The 23,835-nt window shown below is 61.0% G+C and overlaps 1 protein-coding gene across 2 annotated transcripts; it reads right to left on the bottom strand.

Moving 5' to 3' along the window:
* Positions 1-329: 329 nt before the first annotated feature.
* LZTS1 (leucine zipper tumor suppressor 1) lies at positions 330-20,871 on the bottom strand. 2 transcript variants are annotated; one of them, XM_075444739.1, is made up of 4 exons: positions 20,768-20,871; positions 6,363-6,836; positions 5,126-5,947; positions 330-3,072 (listed from the first exon to the last, which is right to left on the bottom strand). In XM_075444739.1, the coding sequence occupies exons 2-4, from the start codon at positions 6,711-6,713 to the stop codon at positions 2,407-2,409; spliced, it is 1,839 nt and encodes a 612-aa protein (XP_075300854.1). In that variant the 5' UTR covers positions 6,714-6,836; positions 20,768-20,871; the 3' UTR covers positions 330-2,406. The 2 variants fall into 2 exon arrangements, with proteins under 2 accessions (XP_075300854.1, XP_075300855.1); XM_075444740.1 differs by lacking the exon at positions 20,768-20,871 and adding an exon at positions 20,149-20,223.
* Between the last annotated feature and the right edge of the window lie 2,964 nt (positions 20,872-23,835).

The following is a 23,835-nucleotide window of genomic DNA, read 5'->3' as shown; positions in this document are numbered from 1 at the left end:
TGGGAGCGGAGCCGGGCGGATTATCTCCTCCTCTCCGATACCGCCGCGTGCGCCGGAGGCGAGGTGCCGTTTTTCCATGCATGGGTTATCCCAGCTGCACAGCGGAGATAACGCCGCTCGCCCAGGCGGCAGAGCGCTCGCGGGGCTGGAAACAAACAGGGCCAGGTGGAAGGGTGTCCCCAACGGGGACCTTGGTGTGCCGGGACAAATGGTTGGTGGCTTGCGGGGGTGATGTGAGAGGGGCACCGTGAAGCACCGTCCTGCGTTGCCGCTCACCGGCGATGAACGCCCTCCGAATGCTGCCAAGCCAGATGCTCGGAGAGGCTAAGTAAGTTTTAAAAAATTTATTTATAAATAAAAACATAAAATTACCAGTAGTTTTACATCAGTCACCAGAAATAACATCCAAAAAACCTGCAGAAAAATAATTATATGTACAGGCTGAGCCCGGCCAGCCGCCGAGCGGGCCCCGGGAGCGACACACCTGCGATGCGGACGGTCACACAGAGCGTTGTGCGAAGGCAGCACGTTGACACCTCCGGGCGATCACAGCATACAGCGCTGGCGGGGGAGGACACGGGGCTGGGGGGACCTGGGACGGTGCCGCCGAGGCCGGCGGGAGCAGGGACGGGGCTGGGCAGGCGGGCGCGGGCATTGCCGGGACGGGGCAGCTGGGGAGGGCTCTGCTCGCTCGGCACCCCACGCGTTTGGCACTGGAAAGCTCCTGGTCGCTGTGCTCCGGCTCCAACGCCGGGTGTGGAGGGGATGCAGAGCCCTTGGTGCAGGACTATGGCTTGGATGATGCGGAAAATCCCTTCTGGCCTCGTGAGCCGGAGCAGAGCCGGGTGCCGTCCTTCATCTCCCGGTCTTCTCTCCAGAACGTCCTTCAGCAGGTCTGGGCAGGGGCTGGCTGACCCCATGCGGCCCCGACCTGCAGCCACGGGGCTGGAACTGGGGTTTGAGGCTGGCTTTCCTCCAGCAGATCATGGCTAAGGGTCGGCTGGTGCCGGGACGGCGCGTGGTGGGGGTCCTCGGGGGCGGGTGCAGAAGGCACAGACTGGTTTCCGCGTGTTGCCTTTGCAGGCTGGCTGGAGCGGGGTGAGGGATGCTGAATTTTGCTGCTTGTGCACAGCTTTGAGCCCTTGGCCGAATTTCCAGCACGGGATCGTGCAAGAGCCCCTGCAGCCCTGGGACAGGGCTTCCCAGGCTGGCACCCAGCTCGCGGGTGGGTAAACGGACACACGGCAGTGGAAACACCATTGCACTGGCACTAAGTGGTCCTGGCTGGGGACCTTCACCCCGGCGAGCTGGGTGCTGGCTGATTCCCTCCTGGCCTGTGCCGAGGCAGCAGGAGGAAATTTTAAGAGCTGGGGTAGAAAACAAAAGGAAAGTGGTTGTTTTGGGGTTTTTTAATGAGCTCCTGTTGCTGGGATCCCACGGATGTAAGGGCATGGGAGGACGCCAGGCAGCCGGGGCCCCCGGGAGGGAGGGTTGCAGTGGGCAAGTGAGAGGGCAGGGGACCATGGGGCGAGCACAACCCATCTCCCTCTGGCTTCCTCGGGTCAGAACGTGGCTTGGAAACTGCTGTCAATTCTCAAATCTGGTTGCCCAAGCAGGGAACGCTGGGCTCGCCGTGGCCGTGCAGGTCCGGTGAGGAGGGATGTGCCGGTGCGGCTGCGGGACAGGATGGGTGCGGGGTGGGCTGTGCTCATTAGTGGAAGGTGATTTCAGTGGGGGTGTTGGCTGTAACGAGGTGTGGGGTGCGTGTGGGTGGGTAGGTCCTTCCTGAGGCACCGTAGCAGCCGAGGGATGGGAGAAGTGGAGGTGCAGGAGGCAGCTCCTCGGTCCCACCGCGCTGGAGATCAGCACCGGCCGGAGGAAGGTTCAGGAGGTGTGAGAGCAGCGTGGCTCCTCCTCCGGGCCATGGGTGAGGAGCAGCTGGAAATGTGCTGTGGTCGATTCCTCTTCAAGGTGGTGGGAAGGGCTGTGGTGTCCCCGTCCCCAGAGCTGTGCCATCATGGGATCCCTCCGAGCCTGGAGCAGAGCATCCCCTGGGAGTTTTGCATCATCTCGTTGCCCGACGGGAGGTAATTCCCTGAAGTCCTGTTCCCTGACCGCCCCCGTCGCCGGGTTCCCAGTCCTACAAGGGGGCAGAGGGGACACTGCCCAAGTAGCAGCGGGGGTGAGGGGGGCTGCTGGCACGTCACCATTGGCACGAGTTGCTTGTTCACCTCGGTAACACGACAGGCGGCGGAGGGCTGCTGAGCTGGCCAGGCCACCAGCTCCGCTGACAAACACATGGCTCATCCGAACTGTACAAGGCGTGGGCCGAGCGGTGGGACGGGGCTTCTCGCCTGGAAGAGACGCCCGCCCCCCGAGCTGCGAGGAGGAGAAGGCAGAGCTGGCTCAGATCTCGGTGGCGATGATGTCCTCGTAGGGGACGTCTGCACCGGGTATGTCCAGCTCGATGGGCTCCTTGCCGTCTTCCCCCGCGGCGAGCTGCTGGAGCATCTTCTCCAGGTTCTGGTTCCTCTTGTACATGTGCAGGTAGCTCTGCTGCAGCTGCTTCTGGTAGTGAATCACCTTCTCCTTCTCTTCCTTCCACGTCTGCCGCTCGTGCTGGAAGCTGGACGTCATCTGCTCATTGTTGTCCCGCTCAGCCTTCAGCTCTGCCCTCAGCCTCTCCACCTCTCCCTGCAGGGCTTGAGCATCGTCTGCCATGGCACAGGGCCTGGCCACCTCCCGGGCTTCGCTCAGCTGCTCCTTGAGGACGGCGAGCTCCGTCCGCAGGTCCATGATCTCCTGCTCCAGCAGGTTCACCTTCTCCCTCAGCAGCTCGGACTCGTTCTTCTTGCGCTGGAGCTCGTTCTCGCACACCTCCAGCTCCATGGCTTTGGTGCGCAGGGAGCCCTCCAGGTCCTGGGTCTTCATCTCCAGCCCTTCCATCTTCACCCTCACCTCCTTCAGCTGAGCCTTCAGGCTGAGGATCTCCGTGGTCTTGGTACTGAGCTCTGTCTGGGACTCCTTCAGCTGCTGCTTCAGCAGGGAGATCTCCCCTGACTTCTGGCACACCTGTTGGGAGGGATGGAGCACCCGAGTTAGGGCTGCACCTTGGAGAAAGCCCGCAGCACCCTGGGTACCCTATGCAAGCCATGCTGGGCACAGCTGGGGTTCAGCATCTGGAGACCCCAGCCATGAAATCCCACCCAGGGAGATGCCACATCACAGGGAGCCCTGGTTTTCGGGGGGGGGGGGGGGGGGCTGGAGGGACCCCACGCTCTCCACGCATCAACCCCCCAGCTGACATGGAGGGCTGCTGGTGAGCAGCCGCGAGGACAGAAGGAGCTGCCGCCCCTCAACCGAGGTGTGGAAATGGAGGGCGTTGAGGGAGCGCTTGGGTCCAGCGGAGGGCTACAAGGATGAGGAGGGGACTGGAACATCTCCCCTACGAGGAGAGGCTGAGGGAGCTGGGCTTGTTCAGCCTGAAGAAGAGAAGGCTGCGAGGGGACCTTAGAAATGTTTATAAATATCTGCAGGGTGGGGGTCAGGAGGATGGGGCCAGACTCTTTTCAGTGGTGCCCAGTGACAGGACAAGGGGCAATGGGCACAAACTGAGGCACAGGAAGTTCCGTCTGAACATGAGGAAGAACTTCTTCCCTCTGAGGGTGATGGAGCCCTGGCACAGGCTGCCCAGGGAGGCTGTGGAGTCTCCTTCTCTGGAGATATTCAAGACCCGCCTGGACAAGGTCCTGTGCAGCCTGCTGTAGGTGACCCTGCTTCGGCAGGAGGGTTGGACTAGATGACCCACAGAGGGCCCTTCCAACCCCTACTATTCTGTGATTCTGTGGGTCTCAACACCCCGTCCGACACGTTTGCTGAAACCACGGCTGACGGCTCGCATGGTCAGCAGAACTGGTCGAGCTCGTTTTGCCAGCAGACACCCAACTGCACCCTGCACCCTTGAAATCACAGCTGGGAGCAAAGCGTGTGAACCCCGCTGCAGCCTGGAGCGTGGCTGGTCCAGCCGCTCCCCGAGACAGCTCTGGGGGGTTCGGCATCCGGCTGCGCTTGGTGGGACCCTGGGGCTGCAGTTTCTGTAGGGCTTGTGAACAGCCGGGAAAGGTGACCCGAAAATGCGAATGAACTAGAGATGCTGAACGTGATCCTCGCAGTCCTCGCGTGCAAGGGGGACAAGGGGCAATAGGCACAAAGTGAGGCACAGGAAGTTCCGTCTGAACATGAGGAAGAACTTCTTCCCTCTGAGGGTGATGGAGCACTGGAACAGGCTGCCCAGGGAGGCTGTGGAGTCTCCTTCTCTGGAGATATTCCAGCCCCGCCTGGACGCGGTGCTGTGCAGCCTGCTCTGGGTGACCCTGCTTCGGCAGGAGGGTTGGGCTGGGTGACCCACAGAGGTCCCTTCCAACCCCTACCATTCTGTGATTCTGTGCGAGGGAGCGAAGCTGAGCACCGCGCTCCTTCAGGCACGCCGGGCAGCGGCTCCGCTTCTCCCTGCGCTGCTGCCCTGACTTGGCGTCAGGGTGTGTGATCCAGGCGGGCGAGCAGGCTCGCTTCTAAATTTTCAGCAGTTTAATGGTCTTTGTTCAGCGATACCCAATCGGTGAGAAAATTAAGCGTAAGCACCGAGTGGAAGGTTTTACTGCGCTCTAATAAATGACCACAGTAAGTCCCAGTAGTTCCTATTTCCACACGGGAAGGCAGCTTTACTGCTCCTCTGGGGCCCGCAGCCTGAAAAACCCTGTGCTGGAGGTTGGGAACGCGAAGCTGTTTTAATGGCTGAGTTTTTTTTTATGCAGTAGTTGTTTCCTTGTTTGATGTGAAGTGTTGAGGGGTTAAGAGGGGCAGTGAGTCACTCAGTTACGACTTCCAGAGCCTCCGCGTGACAGACTAGGGCTCTGCTCGGCTTTAACACCTATCTCCTACAGCCTGGGCTTAGTGCACGCACCATCTGCTCTGCTCAGACCCTCCGTGGTGCTGCTGGACGTAGGCACAGGAACGGAGAAGAGCTGTGTGGTGTATTGCTGGTGCCAGAGCTATCGCATTCCGTGAGCTTTGCTTTCGGCATCGGCAGCCCTGAGAATCCTCTCGCTGCTCCAGTGCCACTTACCTCCCACTGGGTCTCCTCCAGCGCCGGGGCGAAGCTGGTCTTCTCCTTCTCGTAGGACCTCAGCTTGGTCTCCAGCAGGTTTTGCTCTTTCATGAGGTTCTCCAGCTCCTCCCGGAGCTGCTTCTTCTCCTGCTGCAGCTGAAAGACCTGGAGGTGAAGGACCTGCTGCGTCCGCTGGGTTTTCTGCGAGGTTTGCTTGAGCTTGCTGTTGCATTTCTGCTTGAGGCCCTCCAGCTCTTCCTTGCAGCGCCGCTGCTTCTCTTCATAAGCCTGGCAGGAGCTGACTTCCTTCTCCTCGAAGCTCGACTGAAGCTCCTGCAGCTCTCCCTCCCTCTCTAGCAGCTTCTGCTCCAGCTCCTGGATAGTGGACTCATCCGTGGAGATGGGTGAACGGATGCAAGCAGTCTTCTCGGCAGCGTGGTGGTGGGGGGCTTTGCTGGGGTTGAGGATCTTGTTGCCCCCGTCGGAGAAGGACATGGCCTTGAGGCTCATCATGTTGCTGTCCTGGATGATGGCGCACTGCAAGATGTTGTGGGCTGAGCCCCCGAAGCGGCTGATGGGTCCCATGGGCGTGACGAGGGGGTCGAGCTGGTAGCTGCTGCTGGTGCTGTGGGTGGGGAGGCTGGACATGGAGTTCCTGCCGGAGTCGGACAGACCCCCCGAGCACAGCACCGGCTTCAGCTCCTGCTCCTTGGCTTTGTCCGAGGGGTGCAGCTGCTGGGAGAGGTGACCCCCGTTCTCTGGGGAGGAGTGCAGGATGGCACCGGACCGGGGCAGCACCGGCTTGAAGGCGGTCGGTCGCACAGGCGGCTTCTCTGCGCCCTGGGGAGAAGAGCAAAGCCCGTCAGCACAGACCGACACCACGTCATCTGTTGTCCCTCATCCCTTCTGCCCCCCAGGACGAGACCCTCATGGTGGGGACGGCTCAGTGCTCCATCATGGGCCGAAAGCTCGGGAGGATGCTGATGGGTAAAACTGTTGGGAGGCAAATGGCGTGTTTGGAAAATGAAGGGATACGGACCATGCTGCTGAGCCAAATCCCCGAAAGCAGAGGGTGGCAGGGTCCCCTCAGCACCCCCCCGCTGCCCCTCTCCTCCCGCTTCCTCAGCACAAGCCTTTGCCTCTGAGCCTCCTCCCAGACCACGACAGCCCCATGGTGGGACCTGCACCCGCTTTCAGGCCAGGCATGGTCCAGTGGACACCCCCCACTTCTGGGGCTGCCATCTCCCCTACTGACCACTTCCAGCTGACTGGGAAAGGGCAGCAGCTTCTGCGGCGTGGGTGTCCCGAAGTCCATGCCGCTCGTCCCGGCTTGGCCGCCCAGCTCCCCGCCGGCAAGCGAGGTGTAGTCCGCTCGGTGGGAGCCGTGCGACTTCTGGTTGACCTTGATGTAAAAGAAATCCTCATTCTTGCTGCTTTTGGAGCTGGACTTGTGGCCGGAGTCTTGGGAGAAGCCGAAGCGGAGCAGCCCGTCCGAGTACCTGTTGAGTTTTTTCAGGTGGGACGACTTGCGGAGCTTGTACTGGGAGGCTCGGCAGTGCTTGCTGTGGAAGCTGTGGCCGGAGATGAGGCTGCTGACGCTGCCCATGCTGCTCCCGGGCGCGGGGAGCGGAGCCCGGCTGAACCGCGCGGCGAGGGGTCCGGGCAGCGGGCAGAGACGGCTGCGGCTGCGATCATAGCCAAGACCTCGCCGCGCCCGGGAGCTGCCAGCCTGGGGGAGGCAAAGAGAGCAGGGTGAGGAGAAGCGATGCGGGAGGTGGGCGCGACGCTGCGCCCGCGGTCTGGGCGTCGGGTTCTGACGGCGCGAGTGCGTGGGTGCGGGGCGGCATCGGCGCGGGGAGGGGCTGTGTGTGCGCCTCGGGGTGCGCGTTTCCCCGTGTGCGTGTCCGGGGATGGGTCAGCGTGTGTCGGGCTGGGGGGGTGTGGGTGCAGATGAGCCGGTCGGTCCTTGGGTGCATGCAAAGGGAGAGCGACGCTTGCTGAGGCTGGCACCCGCTTCCCCATCCCTCCGCAGAAGCCCCAGGAGGAGGAGGGTGGAAGGCGAGGAAGGCAGGGAAGAGCAGGGCTTTCCCCTGTGCCGGGGATGGCTCCCACCCAGCAGCTCCCAACAAGCCCCAGGCACCGGGGAGGGATGCATCCAGCCAGCCTAGGGGATGCAGGCAGGCATGGATGCTGGATGCATCCTCCCCGGTGCCTGGGGCTTGTCGGGATCTGCTGGGTATGGAGCACCCCTCCTCGGTGCACCCGGGTGAGGCCAGGAGGGTTACGAGACACGGGAGTCGCTAAAAATAAGAGGAGGATGAAAAAGGACTTGTAGTGATCTTCGGGTGCCTGACAGGCAAACATTTCCAGAGGCGACTGTGCCTCCTGCTTGCTCCGTGCCGGATGGATCCCATCTCCCGACAGCCGCGCTCAGCGCCGCGAGCTGCAGTCACAACCTCTCCTGCACCAGCCTGTCGCTCCCTGCTTTCTCTCCCATTTTCAGTGCTCCTCTTAACCTACCTGAAAAGGGATGCTGTGAGGCTTAATTATGCTTAATGTCTGTGCAGCACTTGAGGAGACGAGGGGCGTTCTGTGTGTGCTGAGTATGGTGATTACGGTTCAGAGGCATGCGGGGCTGTGCATTAATTCTCTTTGCTGTGGGGGAAAAAATAAAAGAAAAAATCCCAGCTCCTGGTGGCCTTTGCAACGGTTGGCTCCCAGTGTCAGGGCTGTACTGGAGATGCACCTTCCATCTAGGTAATTAAAGGGTGAGGTGGGGAGAAGGGGGAAGAGGCACTCGTAGGCAGAAGTTCGTGCGTAATCAAAATGAGTTAAATCCCGGTTGCACAGAACGCTGAGATCAGAAATGTTTCTGCTCTCTGCCGCGTGTGGAACAGCTCAAAGCGGTGCTGCGTGGTCCAGCTCTCCACCCCACGCTGGGCTCCCGTTGCCTGAGCAGGCGTCCTGGGGATCAAACATCACCCGGCAGCGGGAGAGCGCCCGGGGTCTGCGGGGAGAGGGTCGGGTGATGGAGGGCGCAGGCACGATGTGCCAGGGCTTCCTCAGGGCCTAGAGAGCTGCTCCTGGGTTCTTCCCTTTCTTCGTTACGTCCTGCCTTACGCCTGCTCCTCTGCATCCTGAACAGGGTAACACAAACCTGCGCTCGTCCCTCAGCTTTACTCGTGTTCCTTTGCTCTGTGCCTGACGACAGGGTGACCATGAGCCAGCAGTGTGCCCTGGGTGCCAAGAGGGCCAATGGGATCCTGGGATGCATTCAGAGGAGTGTGGCCAGCAGGTCGAGGGAGATTCTCCTTCCCCTCTACACTGCCCTGGTGAGGCCTCATCTGGAGTACTCTGTCCAGTTCTGGGCTCCCCAGTTCCAGAAAGATGAGGAGCTACTGGAGAGAGTCCAGCGGAGGGCTACGAGGATGAGGAGGGGACTGGAGCATCTCTGCTACGAGGAGAGGCTGAGGGAGCTGGGCTTGTTCAGCCTGGAGAAGAGAAGGCTGCGAGGGGACCTAATATATGCTTACAAATATCTGCAGGGTGGGGGTCAGGAGGACGGGGCCAGACTCTTTCCAGTGGTGCCCAGCGACAGGACAAGGGGCAACAGGCACAAACTGGAGCAGAGGAAGCTCCAGCTGAACATGAGGAAGAACTTCTTCCCTCTGAGGGTGACGGAGCCCTGGCCCAGGCTGCCCAGGGAGGCTGTGGAGTCTCCTTCTCTGGAGATATTCAAGCCCCGCCTGGACAAGGTCCTCTACAGCCTACTGTAGGTGACCCTGCTTCGGCAGGAGGGTTGGACTGGGTGACCCACAGAGGTCCCTTCCAACCCCGACCATTCTGTCATTCTGTGTGACCCAGACTGATTAAGTGTCAAAGAAAAGACAGAATATCTGCTTTACTCCCTAAATCCATTTTTGGGAGATTAAGTAAGAACGAACCGCGGTCTGACCTGCTGCCTGGATGCTGATGAGCTAAAAGCGATCGATGACTTTGGCTTCATTCATTCTTGCAGGGTAAGCGGCACAATGTGCGCGGAGGGGGAGGACCCGCTGCGGGGAGCAGGGCAATTGGCCCAGGAGGCTGCTCCGCCAGCGTGTGCTCCCGACACCGCGCTCGTGTGTGTGTGTGTGCCCGCGGAAGGGAAAAGGCAGCGTCACAGCAGGAAAGCTGCCAACTGCGGCGACAGCATCCCGGAGGCAGCGCTCGACGCGTGCGAGCGAGCGAGCGGGGGAAGGCAGCCGGCGTATTTACACACACAGATGGCAGAGGTGTCGGGGAGGTTTGATGCCTTAAAACACGGAGCGGTGCAGGGTGCGTGGACCTCGTGCCCCGGGGAGGCCAGGCTCGCTGTCCCCGGGGCCGGAGCACCCTTGGATAGAAGCGCCCTTGTTTTTTTGGGTGCCTGCAGAAGGCAGGAGAAACGTGGGGAGGGAGAGCCGGGACTTTCCAGCCTCTTGGCAGGAGGCGTTTCAATCAATCCCAGCCCTCCTACACATGCCTGAGAGGGCTGGGCACGTCCTTTTCTTCTTCTTCCCTCTTTCGATTTAAAAATGAACACTTTGAAAGCCGTGGAGGAGTTGGCATTCAGGCACAGCGTTAGCAGAAAGAGCAAGGCTCTGGAGAGAGCACGGCTGGGAGCTCACCAGGCGAGCAGAGGGCACAGGCTGCTGCTCCAGCTCTGGGGCACCTCCAAAAAGGGGGGGGACCGGACTCGTCCCCCTTCCTTCTTCAACCTCTGTGGCACATGCTTGCATCTTGCCCTGCGTCAAATCTAGTGACTGTGTGGTTCTGTAGGGAGCCAGAACGGGGTTTTTTCGTGGGTGCCCTGGCCTGAGCAGCCGTGGTGGGGTGCTGGAGAGGGGGTGCGTGCGTGGCACCGGGGCTGTCGGCAGAAGCAGGGAGCTCCCGCCATGGCAAGCGGTGCGGGCAGCCTGGAGACACGTGTAGGTGCACCAGGGCTGGGTGTCTGTGGGGTGCTCCCTGTCTGCTGTGGGTCGGTGTGTGCCTGCCGGCGTGCGATGGCGATGCCTCCGTACCAGCCCCTCTCTGCCCCGAAGCCCACGGCTGCAGCCCCCCACCTGCTCAGCTCCCGGCCTCGCCTGGCCGTTGGTGCTGAATTTGATTACTTTGAGACGTGCTTTGCCCTGTCACTCACCAACTAATGAGGACAGAAAGCCAGAAAAGACACAAGCCTTTCCCTCTCGCTCTGCCGCCTCCGGCAAATGAACCCCTCGAAGCTCTTTTGTTGGTGCCGTGGCGGGGAGGGGGCTGGGGCGACGGCACGAGCCCCGCGTCGGTCGGACCCCTGGGATGATGCTGTGCCGAGGGGCAGCGCCCGTGTTTAAATCTGGCCCAACAACCCTTCGCGGGACTTCGAGGGGCTGTTATCAAAACCCACCGAGGTGGAGTGGGGAGCCGGGAGGTGCGGGGTCCTGGTGGTGATCACCACGGGACAGACCCCCAGTAAACACCCATGCAGCGTGGGCTAAACCCGTGGGATCAGGGGCTGAATGCACGGATGCACCCGCTCTTGATTTTGCAGAAAGAGATGGGGGGGGGGGGGGGGGGAATGAATGGCATCCCACATTCATTGCAGTCACACCTAGCCTGCAATCGTGTGTGGGAGAGCGACTCTCCCCATCGCCTCCTTTCTGAATGGGCTGCAGGAATTTAGTCTTATCTCCTGGCAGCACAGTTTCTTTGAAGCCTTTCCCTCTGCCTTGCAGAGTTTTCGCGGGCGGTTGCTTTCTCTCTGCCTTCCCCACACAGGTCATCTTAGCAAGACCCTGCATTTCCTCCTCCCAGGCTTCGCAGTGTTTCTCTCTCCCTGCTGATCCTGTTCCTCTCCCCTTAGTATGCGAAAGCTTCCTTCTCCCCTGCGCTCGCTCGCCTACTCTTTTTCCCTCTTAAATTATTATTCATCATTTCTGTGCAGATGCACCCACACATTTGGGTGTTTGTTGGGAGATGCACAGATAATACAGAAGCAGCAGCAGCTGCCAAGAGCCTGGATCCAGGAGCAGCCTCCTTCCTCTTTCCCTCGATCGCTGCCAGGAGATGTGCCCCTGTTTTACTCGGTGATTTGGGTCTTTGAGGTGCCAGGAATGTGGCCTCAGGGGAAAATGTGGGCATTTCCATGGTAAAAAGCCATCCCCATGCTACCTGGAGCATCTGACTTATGTCTCCATGAAGAGAATGGCTTAATCCAAAGCTTGGAGTGCAGCAATCCCACTGAGCTGGATTTGGGATCTGCAATCAAAAAGCGGTTTTGATTTCAGGACCTCCAAACGCTAATGAACACCAGGCTGATGCCATGGGCCCACCCTGGGCTGCATGAGCATCTGCCCATCTCTGCTCAGACTTCGGAGCTCAGCCTGCTCTCCCCATGCCCAGCTGGAGCCAGGCTCTCCGAAACCTGCTCGTTTTGGTCTCCAAAGAAATGGCAGCAATAGGGCTTGGAGAGCCCCATCAGCGGGGCGACCTTGCCCCCACCCTGTAATCTTCACCCTAATTGCGCTAATGGGGATGAATTCAAACACCGCCCAGGCAGACGCCATCCTTGTGGTGTTCAATTGTGGCTCGGTGCCGGTGAAGGGCCCCATGACAAGGCTTTCATTCACTCTAATTCATTGTCCCCCGCTCATTCATTGACATTCATTGGGATCGTTTTGATCGGAGGCAGGGAGCGAATTGAGTCTGGGATTCACAAAGCACGCACCATGTGTTCTGCCCTGATTTGCCATTAGTGAAGGGGGACACTCCAGATGAAGAATAACCAGCCTCAATTACATGTTACATCCACTCTAATAGCCCAGGAGTCCATCACACTTAATGTTATTTCAATGAACACTAGGAGAATTCACACCCGCTGGCTGGTGCTTGTTAGAGGAGCCAGCAGTGGCTTTGGCAGGGGTTTGGGTGGGCTTCATGCCAGCGCAGCAGTGGTAGACTGCGCCGTGTCTCTGCCGGTGTCCCCAGGCAGCTGGGCTCTTACGCCGAGGATCCTGCTGCAGGCCCTGGAGGTGAAGGTGCAACTGCTCAATCAGGGGAAAAAAGCAACAGAAGGCAATCTGCATCCCTTTCGAAGCCCATCGGCAGCACCGAGCGCTGCCTCTTTGCCCCCAGCTCCTGCAGAGACCAGCTTAGGTCAAGGTTGCTTAGGCCCCTTTCTTCCTGCTGGAAAAGCCAAAAATCAAAGCTGAGTTCAGCGTCAGCTTTGGAAAGAGCTTGAAGGAGCTGCCTACACCTCTGTTCCATCCATCAGGCAATTAAGGCACCGATCCTGACCGGGGATGAGTCAACAAGTGGCTTTAACGGGAGAGCAGGGCAAAACCGTCCATGTGATGATGTAGGCGGCACTGAGGCGACTGGCTTGGGCTATGTTTGGGGAAGCCAGTGCTAGAATAAGAGGAATTTCTCAAATTAACAATGAATCATATTGGCAGAGCAAGCTTTAGAGGATATCGGCTCAACACCCGCTGTGCTGTGCCTACCTCCGCGCTGTCTGGTCCCTCGGCGGGGAGACGGCAGCGTTTCCCAGCGCGGGAGCCCTGGCTGAGCGGGGAGAGGCTCCTGTCCCTGCCCAGGGGTGATTGCTCAACCCACAGAAAACTGGTGTAAGTCAGCAAAGTCCCGTGACTTCCCACATCTGTGTTTTTGCAGAGCCTCGTGCTTTCTCTCCAGCAAATGCTTACTGGACAGTCAGCCTGAGCACAAACCAACAGCACCAGCAAATACACAGAAAAAGTGATGTGTTGTTCTCGCTGCCTGCCTAGCCGAGAGGGACGTAGGAGTGAGACAAACCAGGATGGCTTGTTGCTGGTGGCCCAGAAGCTGTGACCTCAGCCAGCAGGCATTTACTCCCAGGAAAACCAGAGTTTGCCCCGGCAGCCTGCGGGGAGCTACAGGAGATGAGCAAAGCGAGCTGCTTGGGGAGGGCTGGGGCAGCGAAACCGATGCTTGGGCTCGGCAGGTCCCCGAACGACGTGGTGACGGGGGACAAAACCTCGCCTGCTTAACCTGCTCCCGGCTGCCAGCCCGGCCAGCGGTCAGCGATGGGACAGTGCCATTAAAAGCAGGCTGTGCTGGGAAGCTGACGCTCCCTGGCCAGCCCATGAGCCCTGCTCGTGCCAGCCGGGGTGAGACGGGGCTGTTTACCCAGCCAGCCCGTGTTTTCCGTGCACAGAGCGACGAGGGATTTCTGCTGCCGAAACGCCTCGGCTCTCCCCCGCGCAGCTGCAGTTTGTGTGAAACGGCTCCCGACGCAGGCGAATCCGGCGCTATCGGGAGCTGGGCTTGAGACAGCCCCGGTCTCCCTCCGCCCGGCCCCGCACCCCCGTCTGACCTCGGCGCCGGGCTGTGCCCGAGATGCGCTGCCCTGGCTGGGTGCAAGCGCAGCGGCAGCAGGGCGTTGGGGGAACATCCCTGCACTGCTCCGGGAGCCTCATCCTCTGTGATGTTACCACCTTGGCTTGGTCTACAGCTCCTCTTCATGCTCTGATGCCACATATCTCCGCCAGTAACCCTCAGTCCTATCCGTGATGTCCCCAGCTCTGCGCTCAGACCAGAGCCCAAGCGCTTTCTTACTCTGTGTTAGGTTAAATGCAACTCCAGGACCCTCCAGCTCCCAAACTTCACCCGAGCACGTGTGAAGATGCCCCACCGGTGCCACCCAGCAACACCCAGAGCTCCTTGCAGCTTCACCCCACTCCTGCCAGCAGCCTCACGTCACACGGATTTCGGAGCTCGTCAGTGAATCGGCAGCCGAGCGCAGCACCCACACAAGTTGTATCAGTCATGCTCCCGGCACAAAGGAAATGCTTGTTTGAGACAGAGTTAAATATTCCTAGGGTGGAAAGAAAGATCTCTTCAGCTTAATTCCTCAGAGCATCTGGTTTTCCTACTAGCGAGCAACTCATACTGCAGTTCAAGCCCTGCTAATTGGAAACTCGGGAATGTTCTGGTCCCTGCTCTTGTATTTCGCAGGTCTGGGGACTCTCTGGGGCTGTGGCACGCCCGAACGGTGATGCCAGCGCCGGGGAACGGCCACCACCTCCAGACCAGCGAATTCACAGCCCTCCTGCGACGGGCACCGCCGCTCTGCGGGAAGCAGCCGGGCCAGCGCCGAGCCCCCGCCGTGCCACGGCACCAGGACCACCAGCACCCGCTCAGTCTCCGCCGGCCGCTCGCTGGACCCCTCCGTTAACGGGGCGAGTTTTGGGGAGGGGGTTTGTGCAGCCTGGAGTTGCTGTCGGGCAGAGGACCCCGTTCCCAGGGAGGACGTTGCAGGAGGTGCCATCCATAGTGGCCCATCCCTGCGAGGCTGGCAGGGACAAACCGACTGCTCCTTCCCTCGGAGGGGGGCGAGGGGGGGTGAGGTATTTTGGGAACAGTCTGGGGCTGGCAGCTGGTGCCGGGGTGGGTGACAGCTGAGCGCGGCTTTCACTCGGGATCTGCGAGGCCCCATCTCGCACATCTATTTCCGACCCCGTAAAACACAATCTGCCAGGGTGTGAGCATGGCGGGGGGGGGGGGAGGGCATCCAAAAAAGCTGGTTACAAGGGACCAGCTTGTGCTAGGCAGCTCTGGGTCTCCGTACGTCTCCCAGGTGCCTCCACGCGCAGCTGGGGAGTTGCAGGGATGCTGTCCTTTAACTGCTGCCTGTGCAGCACCGACGCAGCGAGGGCTGTGCCTGGTGCTGATCAGCACGGCCACAGCCCCTGCCAGCAGCCCGACCGGTGAGGGCTGGGGTCCTACACGTCTCCCACGCGCTTTCTCTGGGGTCTAATTGATGGAAAGGGTTTGCCTGTCCAGCTAAAAATAGCAAGAACTCCATGTAACTTGAGATGAGCCTGAAATACTTTTCCTCCCAGCTTGCCGCTTCCACAGGGTTTGCACGTGTCTCTCTGTCCCTCTAATTACGGATAAAACAGTAACGAGGGACAGTGAGCCCATTTCCCCTAGGTTATGACAAGACGGCAGCACCAAGGGTTTCCTCCAGCAGCCAGTCCCTCACAAGCCACCATGAAGTACCTGGACTAAGGCTCTTTCTGCTGCGAAACTCCCCCAGGAGCAGACAGGGGAGAAGCATCCTCTCCATGTACAGGGAAAATTTAGAAGTGGAGCTGCAGGCTGCCATGGAGACAGGGCTCTGTTTGCAATCTTCTCGCCTTTTATTGTCTCTCCTTCTCGTCCAAGCGGTTGAAAGGCAGCCAGGAGCATGGCCCGCATTGCCTGCCATGCTTCTGCTGGCCACGGCTGCCCAGCCCACCTTCCCTGGCTGCCATGTGAGTGCTTGGGAGGCCCAGCTAGGTCTCCTCCCTGGTCCTTCACCTCCTCTCGCCTTTTGGCACCTCCTTGGTGTATCTGGGGATCGTAAAGCAAATCTGCGCTGCTTCTCTCCCAGCCTTGTTGGGTTCCCGTGCAACCTGAGCACTGCCAGGGTGCAGGGACCCACGGTCTGCTCTGCCTTGCTCTTTTCTCGCTGGTGATGGCCAGGTAGCCGAGGCCATGAGCAGCCAGAAGTTGCTTCTCTTGGGACATACTCCTGAAGTCATGGCTGGAAACCACCTGCTGCAGTGGGAAGCTTCGGCTGCTTCCCTCAGAAACAGGAGGGCAAGTAACTGACTGTGGCAGCAGCTGAAAACCCTCAAGCTCTGTCCTTAGCAGTAAAGCTGTGAGGATCGGAGGAAGACTTTCTCTGAGGTAGGACCTAAGATCTTCCATCAAGGTAAACTTCTCCATGTCAAGCCTGTGCTTGGCTTCACAGCACCTGAGCCCCAAAACTAAGCTGTGCGTTATTTCTGCGCTGCCCTTCCTTGTTTGTGACACCAGTTATGCCGTGGTTTGTCTGAACGCTGGGTATTTTTGTACCCCGTGTGATGCTCAGCCAAGGGGGAGCTGAAAAAAGGCAGCCTCTGCGTGTTGGTGAAGAGCCAGTCTCGGTCCTCGCTGTGAAAAGCATCTGCTGTGCTGCCGCTGTCTTCTCATCCTTCAGCCCCCTCTCTTGCCTTCCAGTGTTACGTGTCCCCATCCCTGCCCTGCTCAGCCAGGCTTCAACGCAGCAGCCGCAGAAGGGAAAAAAAGGCAAATTCAGTTCTCGCTTCCTATTTTCCTCCCCCTCTTTTTTCAAACTTGGCCCGTTGTGAAAACCACCCCTTTAATGCCTGGCTGCCAAATAGAGCAATTCTCTCAAAAGAAACGTTCATCAAAGTTGCAAGGAATATTCAATTAAACTTTAAAGGAGATCATCCATAACTGGCTTACAGAGATGTCATTTAATTGTTTTGAAAAATAAACACGGGCGCTTGCGTTTCAGAGGAGCACGTCTGTTGAGGCAGTTCTGGCCGGTGTCTTGCTAAAAGGCTTTTACGTATCTAAACGGTCTTTCCAGCTTGCATCGCGAGCTGGACCCTCTGACACGGTTCTCTTTGCTTGGGCAATAGGGCAAGCGGCCAGATTCATCCCTCCTGCATCTAGCAGACCTCGATAAACTTCTCTGACAAAACGCCATTGCCGGCGAACAGCCCCGTGCCCCTGCACGACGGCGGGTTGAGGTGGACCTCTCGGAGGCTTCTCCTCTGGAGGCAAGCGCCGAGCTGCAGCCTCTCCGGCTCGCAGACCTGAGCACCGCCGTCGCCCTACGGAGGAGAGACGCTCGGCTCCCCGGAAGCCAGGGGCTCGGGCGATCAGGCTCCTTATGAAAGGATTAAAAATCCTCCCGTTGCGCACGTGCAGTGCTACCTTCTGCTGGAAGGAGCTGCTGCCACAGAGGCCTTACGCTGCGAAGGAGATGCGTGCGGCTCTCCTCGTAGCTCAGGAGGAAAACTTCTGCCTGTGAGGAAGAGGAAGGTCTGAGCCGGGGTGCTGCTGCTGCACAGCGATGCAGGGTCGGCGTTGGCTGCCGCCGCTCTGGAGTAATCCCAGCACTGCTTGTGCAGCGGGGTGTCCCGCTTCCCCCAGGTTTTGCTCTCCAAAACCAGGCAATGGCCGTGTGTGCACGCGTTCAGGGCTTCGCAGAGACAATTTGTCGAGCCTTCCTGCTCGAGGGGTGGCTTTTCTTCACGTGAGCAAGCATAAAAACCCAACAGCAGCAAGCAATCTGTGTAGGAAAGACTTTGTGACCCACGTGTGAAATCTTTGTACATTCCCTGCTATTTTTAACTAATCCCTAATGGCAACCGTCCACTGCGGTCCTGCCCGCCCCCGGCCGCACGCCTTCGCCGCTGCTCTCCCCGACCCGGGCGCTCCGTGCCTGCTCCCTGCATCCTGCCCACCTCCACGCCGTGGCTTTCTGCGCAGCCTCCTGCCTACGGGTCTCCTGGAGAAAACCACGACAGCAAACCCAAGGGCAGCCGGTAAACACGTAACACCAAATCAATTAGGCGGGGGGGGCGGATTTTTAAGACCTCCCAGGAGAAAGAAATATTTATAAACAGGTCAGTGCCTGGGGGGATGAGGAAAAAAAGCCTCCAAGTTTCCCGTCAGCACTAAGCTTTTTCTAAGCACTGGAGGATTTAGGTCCCATGCCTCGGCGTGGCTCTGCTCTCGAGCCGTGCGAGGCTGTGGTCCTGCCTCTGCCAGCTTGTGCTGCCTTCAGGAGCGGTTCTAGCACCCGCTCCCCGCAAAGCCTGCAGTGATACTATCATTTCTCACTTCTCCACGCAGCACCTTGCACCACAGGCTCTCAGCTCTGCCGGGATGTCTGTGGGTGACTGGGTGTCCCTCGCTGCCGGAGGTGGGGACGGGTTTTTGAAGGGTCTCAAGCAAAGCAGGAACGTGATCCAGCCCTCGGCCGGGTGTTGCTCCCCGTTGCGCTGAGAGCGGCTGCTCGGAGGCTGCCCACCTCTCTGCGTGCCGCAGATGCCTCACCTGAGCATGTGCTGAGCGTGCCTGTACCTGCCTGCAGCAAAACAGAGGCTTTCCAAGAGGGGAAAACAGTGATTTAGAGCTAACGATATTATCAGAGCAAGGGCGGCGGGAGGCGCGGATGGGAGAGCAGCAGCAGCTCGCTGGGGCAGCATCCCCGTCTCTGCCTGGCCCCGCTCCGCAGCAGAGCATCTGCACGGGCTGGGCTTCCCCCCGTCCTCGGTGCCGCAGCCCCCCCGCCCAAGCCTGGGGTGGGGGGCTCTGCCCCGCACGCCTTCAGCACGGGGAGCCTGCCCTGGAAGTCCCTACGCCCGCTTCGGTGGCTCGCAGGGGAGCTGGCTTTTCTTGAAATCTCATTTTCCTGCCCGAGTTTTCACATTCGTTTGCCTCCCACCGCTCCGCCACGCTGCCTGCCAGGGAAGAGTGACTAAGGGGTGGGTGGAAAAGAACGACACGAGACCAATTTAGCAGCCTGCGGTGCCGAGAGGAGGGGGTCACCGGCGCGGCTGGGGGCTCCGAGGGCGAGCGAGCTGCCACGGGGCTGCGGCGGGAGGCCTGGCAGGGAGCTGAGCTCGGCCCCCGTGGCGTGCGATTGTGTTCCTGAGTGCACTTTTGCAGCTGCCATTAATTGCCCCCACCGCTGATTGCACCGATGATTTCGCACTTGCAATTCTTTGTCCCACTGATTAATGGCCCTGGTGATTAATTGCACGGGTGATACCGCAGAACGGCTCTGCAGACCCTCGGCGTAGGTGCCAGCCGGGCAGGTCGGTGTGACGCGACACGGAGGAGCCCGGGGAGACGGTGCGTGACGGTGCGTGGCCGTGACCGCAGGCTGGTGTGGGAGGCTGGGGCCCGGCGAGGAGCAGCCGGGCGGGCTCTGCCCTGGCAGTGATTTCGGAGGGAGGTTAATCAGCGTCTGGGGCGATGGTACGGGGGAAATGGATAGTGGAGACTCGCGAGGAGCTTTTCCCTGCTCATATTCCACTTGCTGCAGCCTGCAGCAAGGAAGAGCTCTCGGGAGGAATTTGGACAGCCACGGTAACGACTGCAGAAATGCAAGCCTGCTCGGGAAAAAGGGGTCGGGTGCTGCTCCCTCTGCGGTGAGCACACCGAGTCACACGTGCAGCGAGTTGACAGGCCTCAGCTCACTTGTTAACACAGGAGAGAGGGAGAAAACCCCCAGCACTGCTCTGCTGGGGCAGCCTCGGCTGAGGAGGGGCCCAGCGTGGCTGGAGGGGGCTGACGCTGGGGCCAGGGGGGTGTCAGCAGGAGGGGACAGTGGGAACCCGAATGCAAACTCCCCAGGGAGAAAGGGGTTCACAGCAGGGATGCGGTGGTACCGCTGCTGCAGCTGGGATCCAGGGATGTGGGCACAGCCGTGTGGGGGGAATCAGGGCTGGGGGGGTCCGGATGGGAGCTGTCAGCGCTCCCCCACAGTCCTGGGCCAACTTCTGCGTGTGGCACCCTCCTGCCACACCACTGGGAACCTGTACACGGGGCCAAGCAGCCCTGAACCACGAGAACAAGCGAGGTGCCCTCTGCAGACCCCGAGCAGGCATCCAGCCCCTGCGGAGACGGCGAGGAGCAAAGTCCTCAGCCGGCTGAGCGAAGAAGGGAGCGTCGTGCACCCAGCCCGGGACCCGGCTCCATGCGCACTCCCCGCCGGAGTTGGCAGCTGCCGGGCTGCGCAGATCCCGCAGCGAATGCAGAGCATCAGCGGGGCGAGAAGTGACAGCCCGGAGCTGACTTCTGCCAGAGCCACGGCAACGCTCCCGCGCTGCTTATAAAAGCAGAGCTTAATCCCTGGCTTTCCAGGACCTGCGTGGGCACCCCGAGGGCTCGGCATCCTCCGGCCAGCAGTGACCTCCTCCTCCCCATGCCTTTCCCTGTGTACACAACCCGGCACAGACCCTGCAGCCTGCGTGGCGAGCATCGACAGACCCGCCTGGCCACGCGTATGCGCGCCCGAGGGAAGGCTAAACCGCTGCCAGCGATACCTGGACCCACGCAGCGGCACCCGCGTCCCGACGCGTTCGTGTTTGCACACAGCGGTACCCGATGCCCCCACAAGCCTCCGGGCTTGCTCGTCCCCTTCCACGCACGCCGCCCGCCCGCTTGCTGCCCATCCTACCCCACGCACGAAGTCACTGCCGAATAATTTCTACCAGGGGCAGGCGGCCGCTTTCCCGAGGATGGCTCCGCGCTGATGACAACGAACCAAAGGCATCTGCTCCTCGCTTTCCCTTCCCGGAGAGTTTGGGGACCGTGCGAGCAGGAGCAGCCCGAACCAAGGTGCTGAATAGGCAGAATTTTCTCCTTGCCTTGAAAAGAAGTTTTCCAGACTTCGGTGGGAGGCGAAAAGCCGGAGCTGAGCCCGGTGGGAGCCGCTGGCAGCTCCGGCCTGGCAGAGCTCTCCGAGGGATGCGCAGCCGGCGGGATGGGGGGGGACAGACGCGATTTAAGCCGCTCTCCGGGGCAGCCCCGACCCTCGGTGCCCCCCGAGCCCTGTCCCCGCGGGGTCGGCCCGGGCAAGCTGCCGCGCTCGGCATCCCCGCAGCCGGCGGATCGACCCCAGACCCCCCCAAACCGACGCGCTCCGGCCGCAGCCCCCCCCCCCTCGCGCCGGGCTGGGGTGGGGGGGTCCCATCCCCCGTGTGTGTCCCCCCCCGGTCCCCAGCCCCTCCGCCCGCAGCGCGGATCCCCCCCCCCCCTCGGGGCGGCGGGACCTCGGGGGCCGGCAGCGCACCCCGCTCCCCCCCCCCCCCCCCCCCCCCAGCCACCCACCTCGGGTGGCCGCTGCGGGCTGTGCGGGGCGGCGCGGGGCTCCGCGGGGCTCCCGGTGCGGGCCCGCCGGCAGCAGCATCCCCGGCGCGGCGGGAGGAGGAGGGAGGAGGAGGAGGAGGAGGAGGAGGAGCCTGGAGCCCCGCGCCTCGGCCCGCCCCGCCGCAGCCCACGGCCTTTGTGTCCCGGCCCGCGGGGTGCCCGGGTCCCGGCCCCCCCCGTCCCCGGCCGTGGGTGGGGGGGTGGGACAGGGCGGGGGGTTCCTCTGCTCGGATGCTCCAGGGGAGGAGAGAGGGGCTTTGGGTGAACGCGGCCGTGTTTGGACCATCGGTGCCTCCGCTCCTCCCGCCACCGGGATCCATCCCGGCTCCTCGGGATCCATCCCGGCTCCTCGGGAAGCTTCGGGAAAGGAGCCGGGAGCCCGGGGAAAGCAGCCAGCAGCGAGGGAGCTCGCCCGGCCGCGAAAGGCCGGGGCTGAAGTTCCTGTTCTGCTTGATTTGGAGCAGGGACTGGCAGCCGCCGAGTCTCCAGCATCCCCAGTTCGGGATGAGCAGCGGGCTGGGCCGGGGTGTGTCTCGCTCATGCCACGACTCGTCCTCGCGCAGAGACCAGGACAGGTTCCCCAGGCCTCTGACCACGGCGAGCCCAACCGGCGGGGCCGCGGCCAGAGCCGTCCTGGGCGCAGGTGGGGAAACTGAGGCACGGTACCCGCAGACCTGCTGGAGCTGCGACGTCAGGCGTCAGCAGAGCCTCGCCTTGCTCTGGGTGATGCTCAGCAAAGTGGCTTTGGCTCTGCAAACAAGCCACCCGCTCGGCTGCTCCGCTGCGGGTGCCTGTGTGCATACATTTATCGGGTAGAAAGGCAAATAAAAGCAGGACAAGAGGGAGCCGAGCCACAGCAGCGTGTGCACGGGTGGCTGCTCCCGTCCTGGCTCCAGCGCTGTCAAGCCTGGCAAGAGTTTGCTCTGCGGACAGCCCTGCCTCCAGGTACTGAAAATACCCAGAAAGCAGTGGGCTGAGGTGACTGCGGGGTGAGGACCTCCTGTGGGGCTGGGAATGGCTGTGCCAAGGTGCAGATGGCGGGGGACCAGCCTCCTGCGCCCTCCTGGCCTCGCCGTTAGTGTGAACAGCGGGGAGGGATGCTCTAAAGAAAAAGCCCAGAGCTTGTTCAGCCTGGAGAAGAGAAGGCTGCGAGGGGACCTTAGAAATGCCGATCAATATCTGCAGGGTGGGGGTCAGGAGGACGGGGCCAGACTCTTTCCAGTGGTGCCCAGCGACAGGACAAGGGGCAACGGGCACAAACTGAAGCAGAGGAAGCTCCAGCTGAACCCGAGGAAGAACTTCTTCCCTCGGAGGGTGCCGGAGCCCTGGCCCAGGCTGCCCAGGGAGGCTGTGGAGTCTCCTTCTCTGGAGATATTCCAGCCCTGCCTGGACGCGGTCCTGTGCAGCCTGCTCTGGGTGACCCTGCTTGGGCAGGGGGTTGGACCAGATGATCCCCAGAGGTCCCCTCCAGCCCATAACATTCTGTGACTCTGGGATCTCTGCTAAATCACCTTCCTGAAGCAAGACGGGCTGGGGCCCTGGTACTGATGTCTGTGCCCAAGCAGGCTGCGCTGCTCCACAGGTAAGGTCCGTCCTGCATGTGCAGGTGTGATTTTTCCCATATCAGGAGGAAGCCGAGCGGGCACCCACACGCACTGCTGACTTCCCAAGCGCTGAGCAGCGTTCGGCGCGTCCCGCTGCTCCCCGTAGGCTGGAGCCGGGTTGGAGGTGCAGTTATGTTCCCACATCCCTTCCTTCCCTCTACGTCTGCCCCTGGGGAAATCTGTTTGCCTCCTTCTTCCTCACCTCGTCGTTAATCTCTTCCTACACGGAGGCAGGTTTCCCGCCTGCGAGCGGAGCAGGCCTGTTTGCCATCGACAGCTGACGCAGCGCTCAGGAATTCGCTGGGTGGCTGGCGGCACATCTGGACTTGCCCCGCGCGCGGGGCTGCGTGGCTGCGTCCCGGTCAGGTATGCAGCGAGGGAGGCTCCCCCAGCTCCGGCACGCACCTGCACCCTCCCGGGGAGCGGCTGGCAGCCCCCCCGAGCCCCTCGTCGGCTGCTGACCCTCTCAGCGCTGAGATGGAGCGGGCTTGGGGAAGACGGGAGCCCCAGCGTGAGCTGGCGCGTCACGGTGAGCGTCCGGCTGTGTGGCAGGAGAGCTGCGGCCGTTCCCTGCCCAAAGTCAGCGTGGGAAACCATCCCGGGGTCGGCATCAGTGTGCACATCACAGAACCCCGGCAGCAGCGCAGGGATGGGCCCAGCAGGACCCCCAGGAACGGGAGGACTGTGGGTCCTCAGGGACCAGTCTCCAACTTCTCTGTGCGCCCATCAGCCGGTGGGTGCCCACGGGACCGGGCGCGCGTCCTGCAGACGGTCACGCCGCGGCTGCCCGCCTTTGGCACGGCTCGAGGAGAGCGGCTGGGGCTCGGCGCCGGGGTTTGCTTCGCTCCCACTGCGGGAGCCTGGCCGGCACCCCGCGAGCAGGCAGGCACTGGGAACCGGAGCAGCCAGGTCTGCTGCTGCCCTGCCTTCCGCCGGCGCGCGCCCGAACCCCAGCCCGCGGCTCCCACTATCAGGGCATCTGACACCGAGCAAAAATAGTTACAGCGGGGTGGAGCACGGGAGAAGCAAGGTTTTAGCTCTGCACAAACCGCAGGGCTTTGATTTATGGCGCTGGCTCCCGGCAGATGAGATCCACCCCCCTGCTTTTTTTAATATTGTTTCCTGGCAGCTTAGTTGGTTTCTCTGCTGATTTGAGCAACGCTCCCACAATCCTGCGGTGCCTTGTTGCCTTGAAAGCAGTCAGCTGGAATTTGCTATTTTAGGATCTAAAAATTGAAGAGGAAGGGGAAGAAGAAGAAGACTAGGAAGAGGAAGAAAGAGAAGAAGAAGGAGAAGGAGAAGAAGAAAGTATGAGCACAGAGGAATGGTTTAGCAGGATTTCACTCAAGGGGAAGAGGCACCAAAAAAATTATGATTCATTTGCAGTCGAGCAGAGCTTCGTGTTTCTATAGTAAGCCACAACAA

This window comes from Opisthocomus hoazin, chromosome 28, assembly GCF_030867145.1.
Source record: "Opisthocomus hoazin isolate bOpiHoa1 chromosome 28, bOpiHoa1.hap1, whole genome shotgun sequence".
NCBI classification, from domain to species: domain Eukaryota; kingdom Metazoa; phylum Chordata; class Aves; order Opisthocomiformes; family Opisthocomidae; genus Opisthocomus; species Opisthocomus hoazin.
The sequence above is the reverse complement of the archived record's forward strand: the minus strand, read 5'-3'. Positions and strand labels throughout refer to the sequence as shown.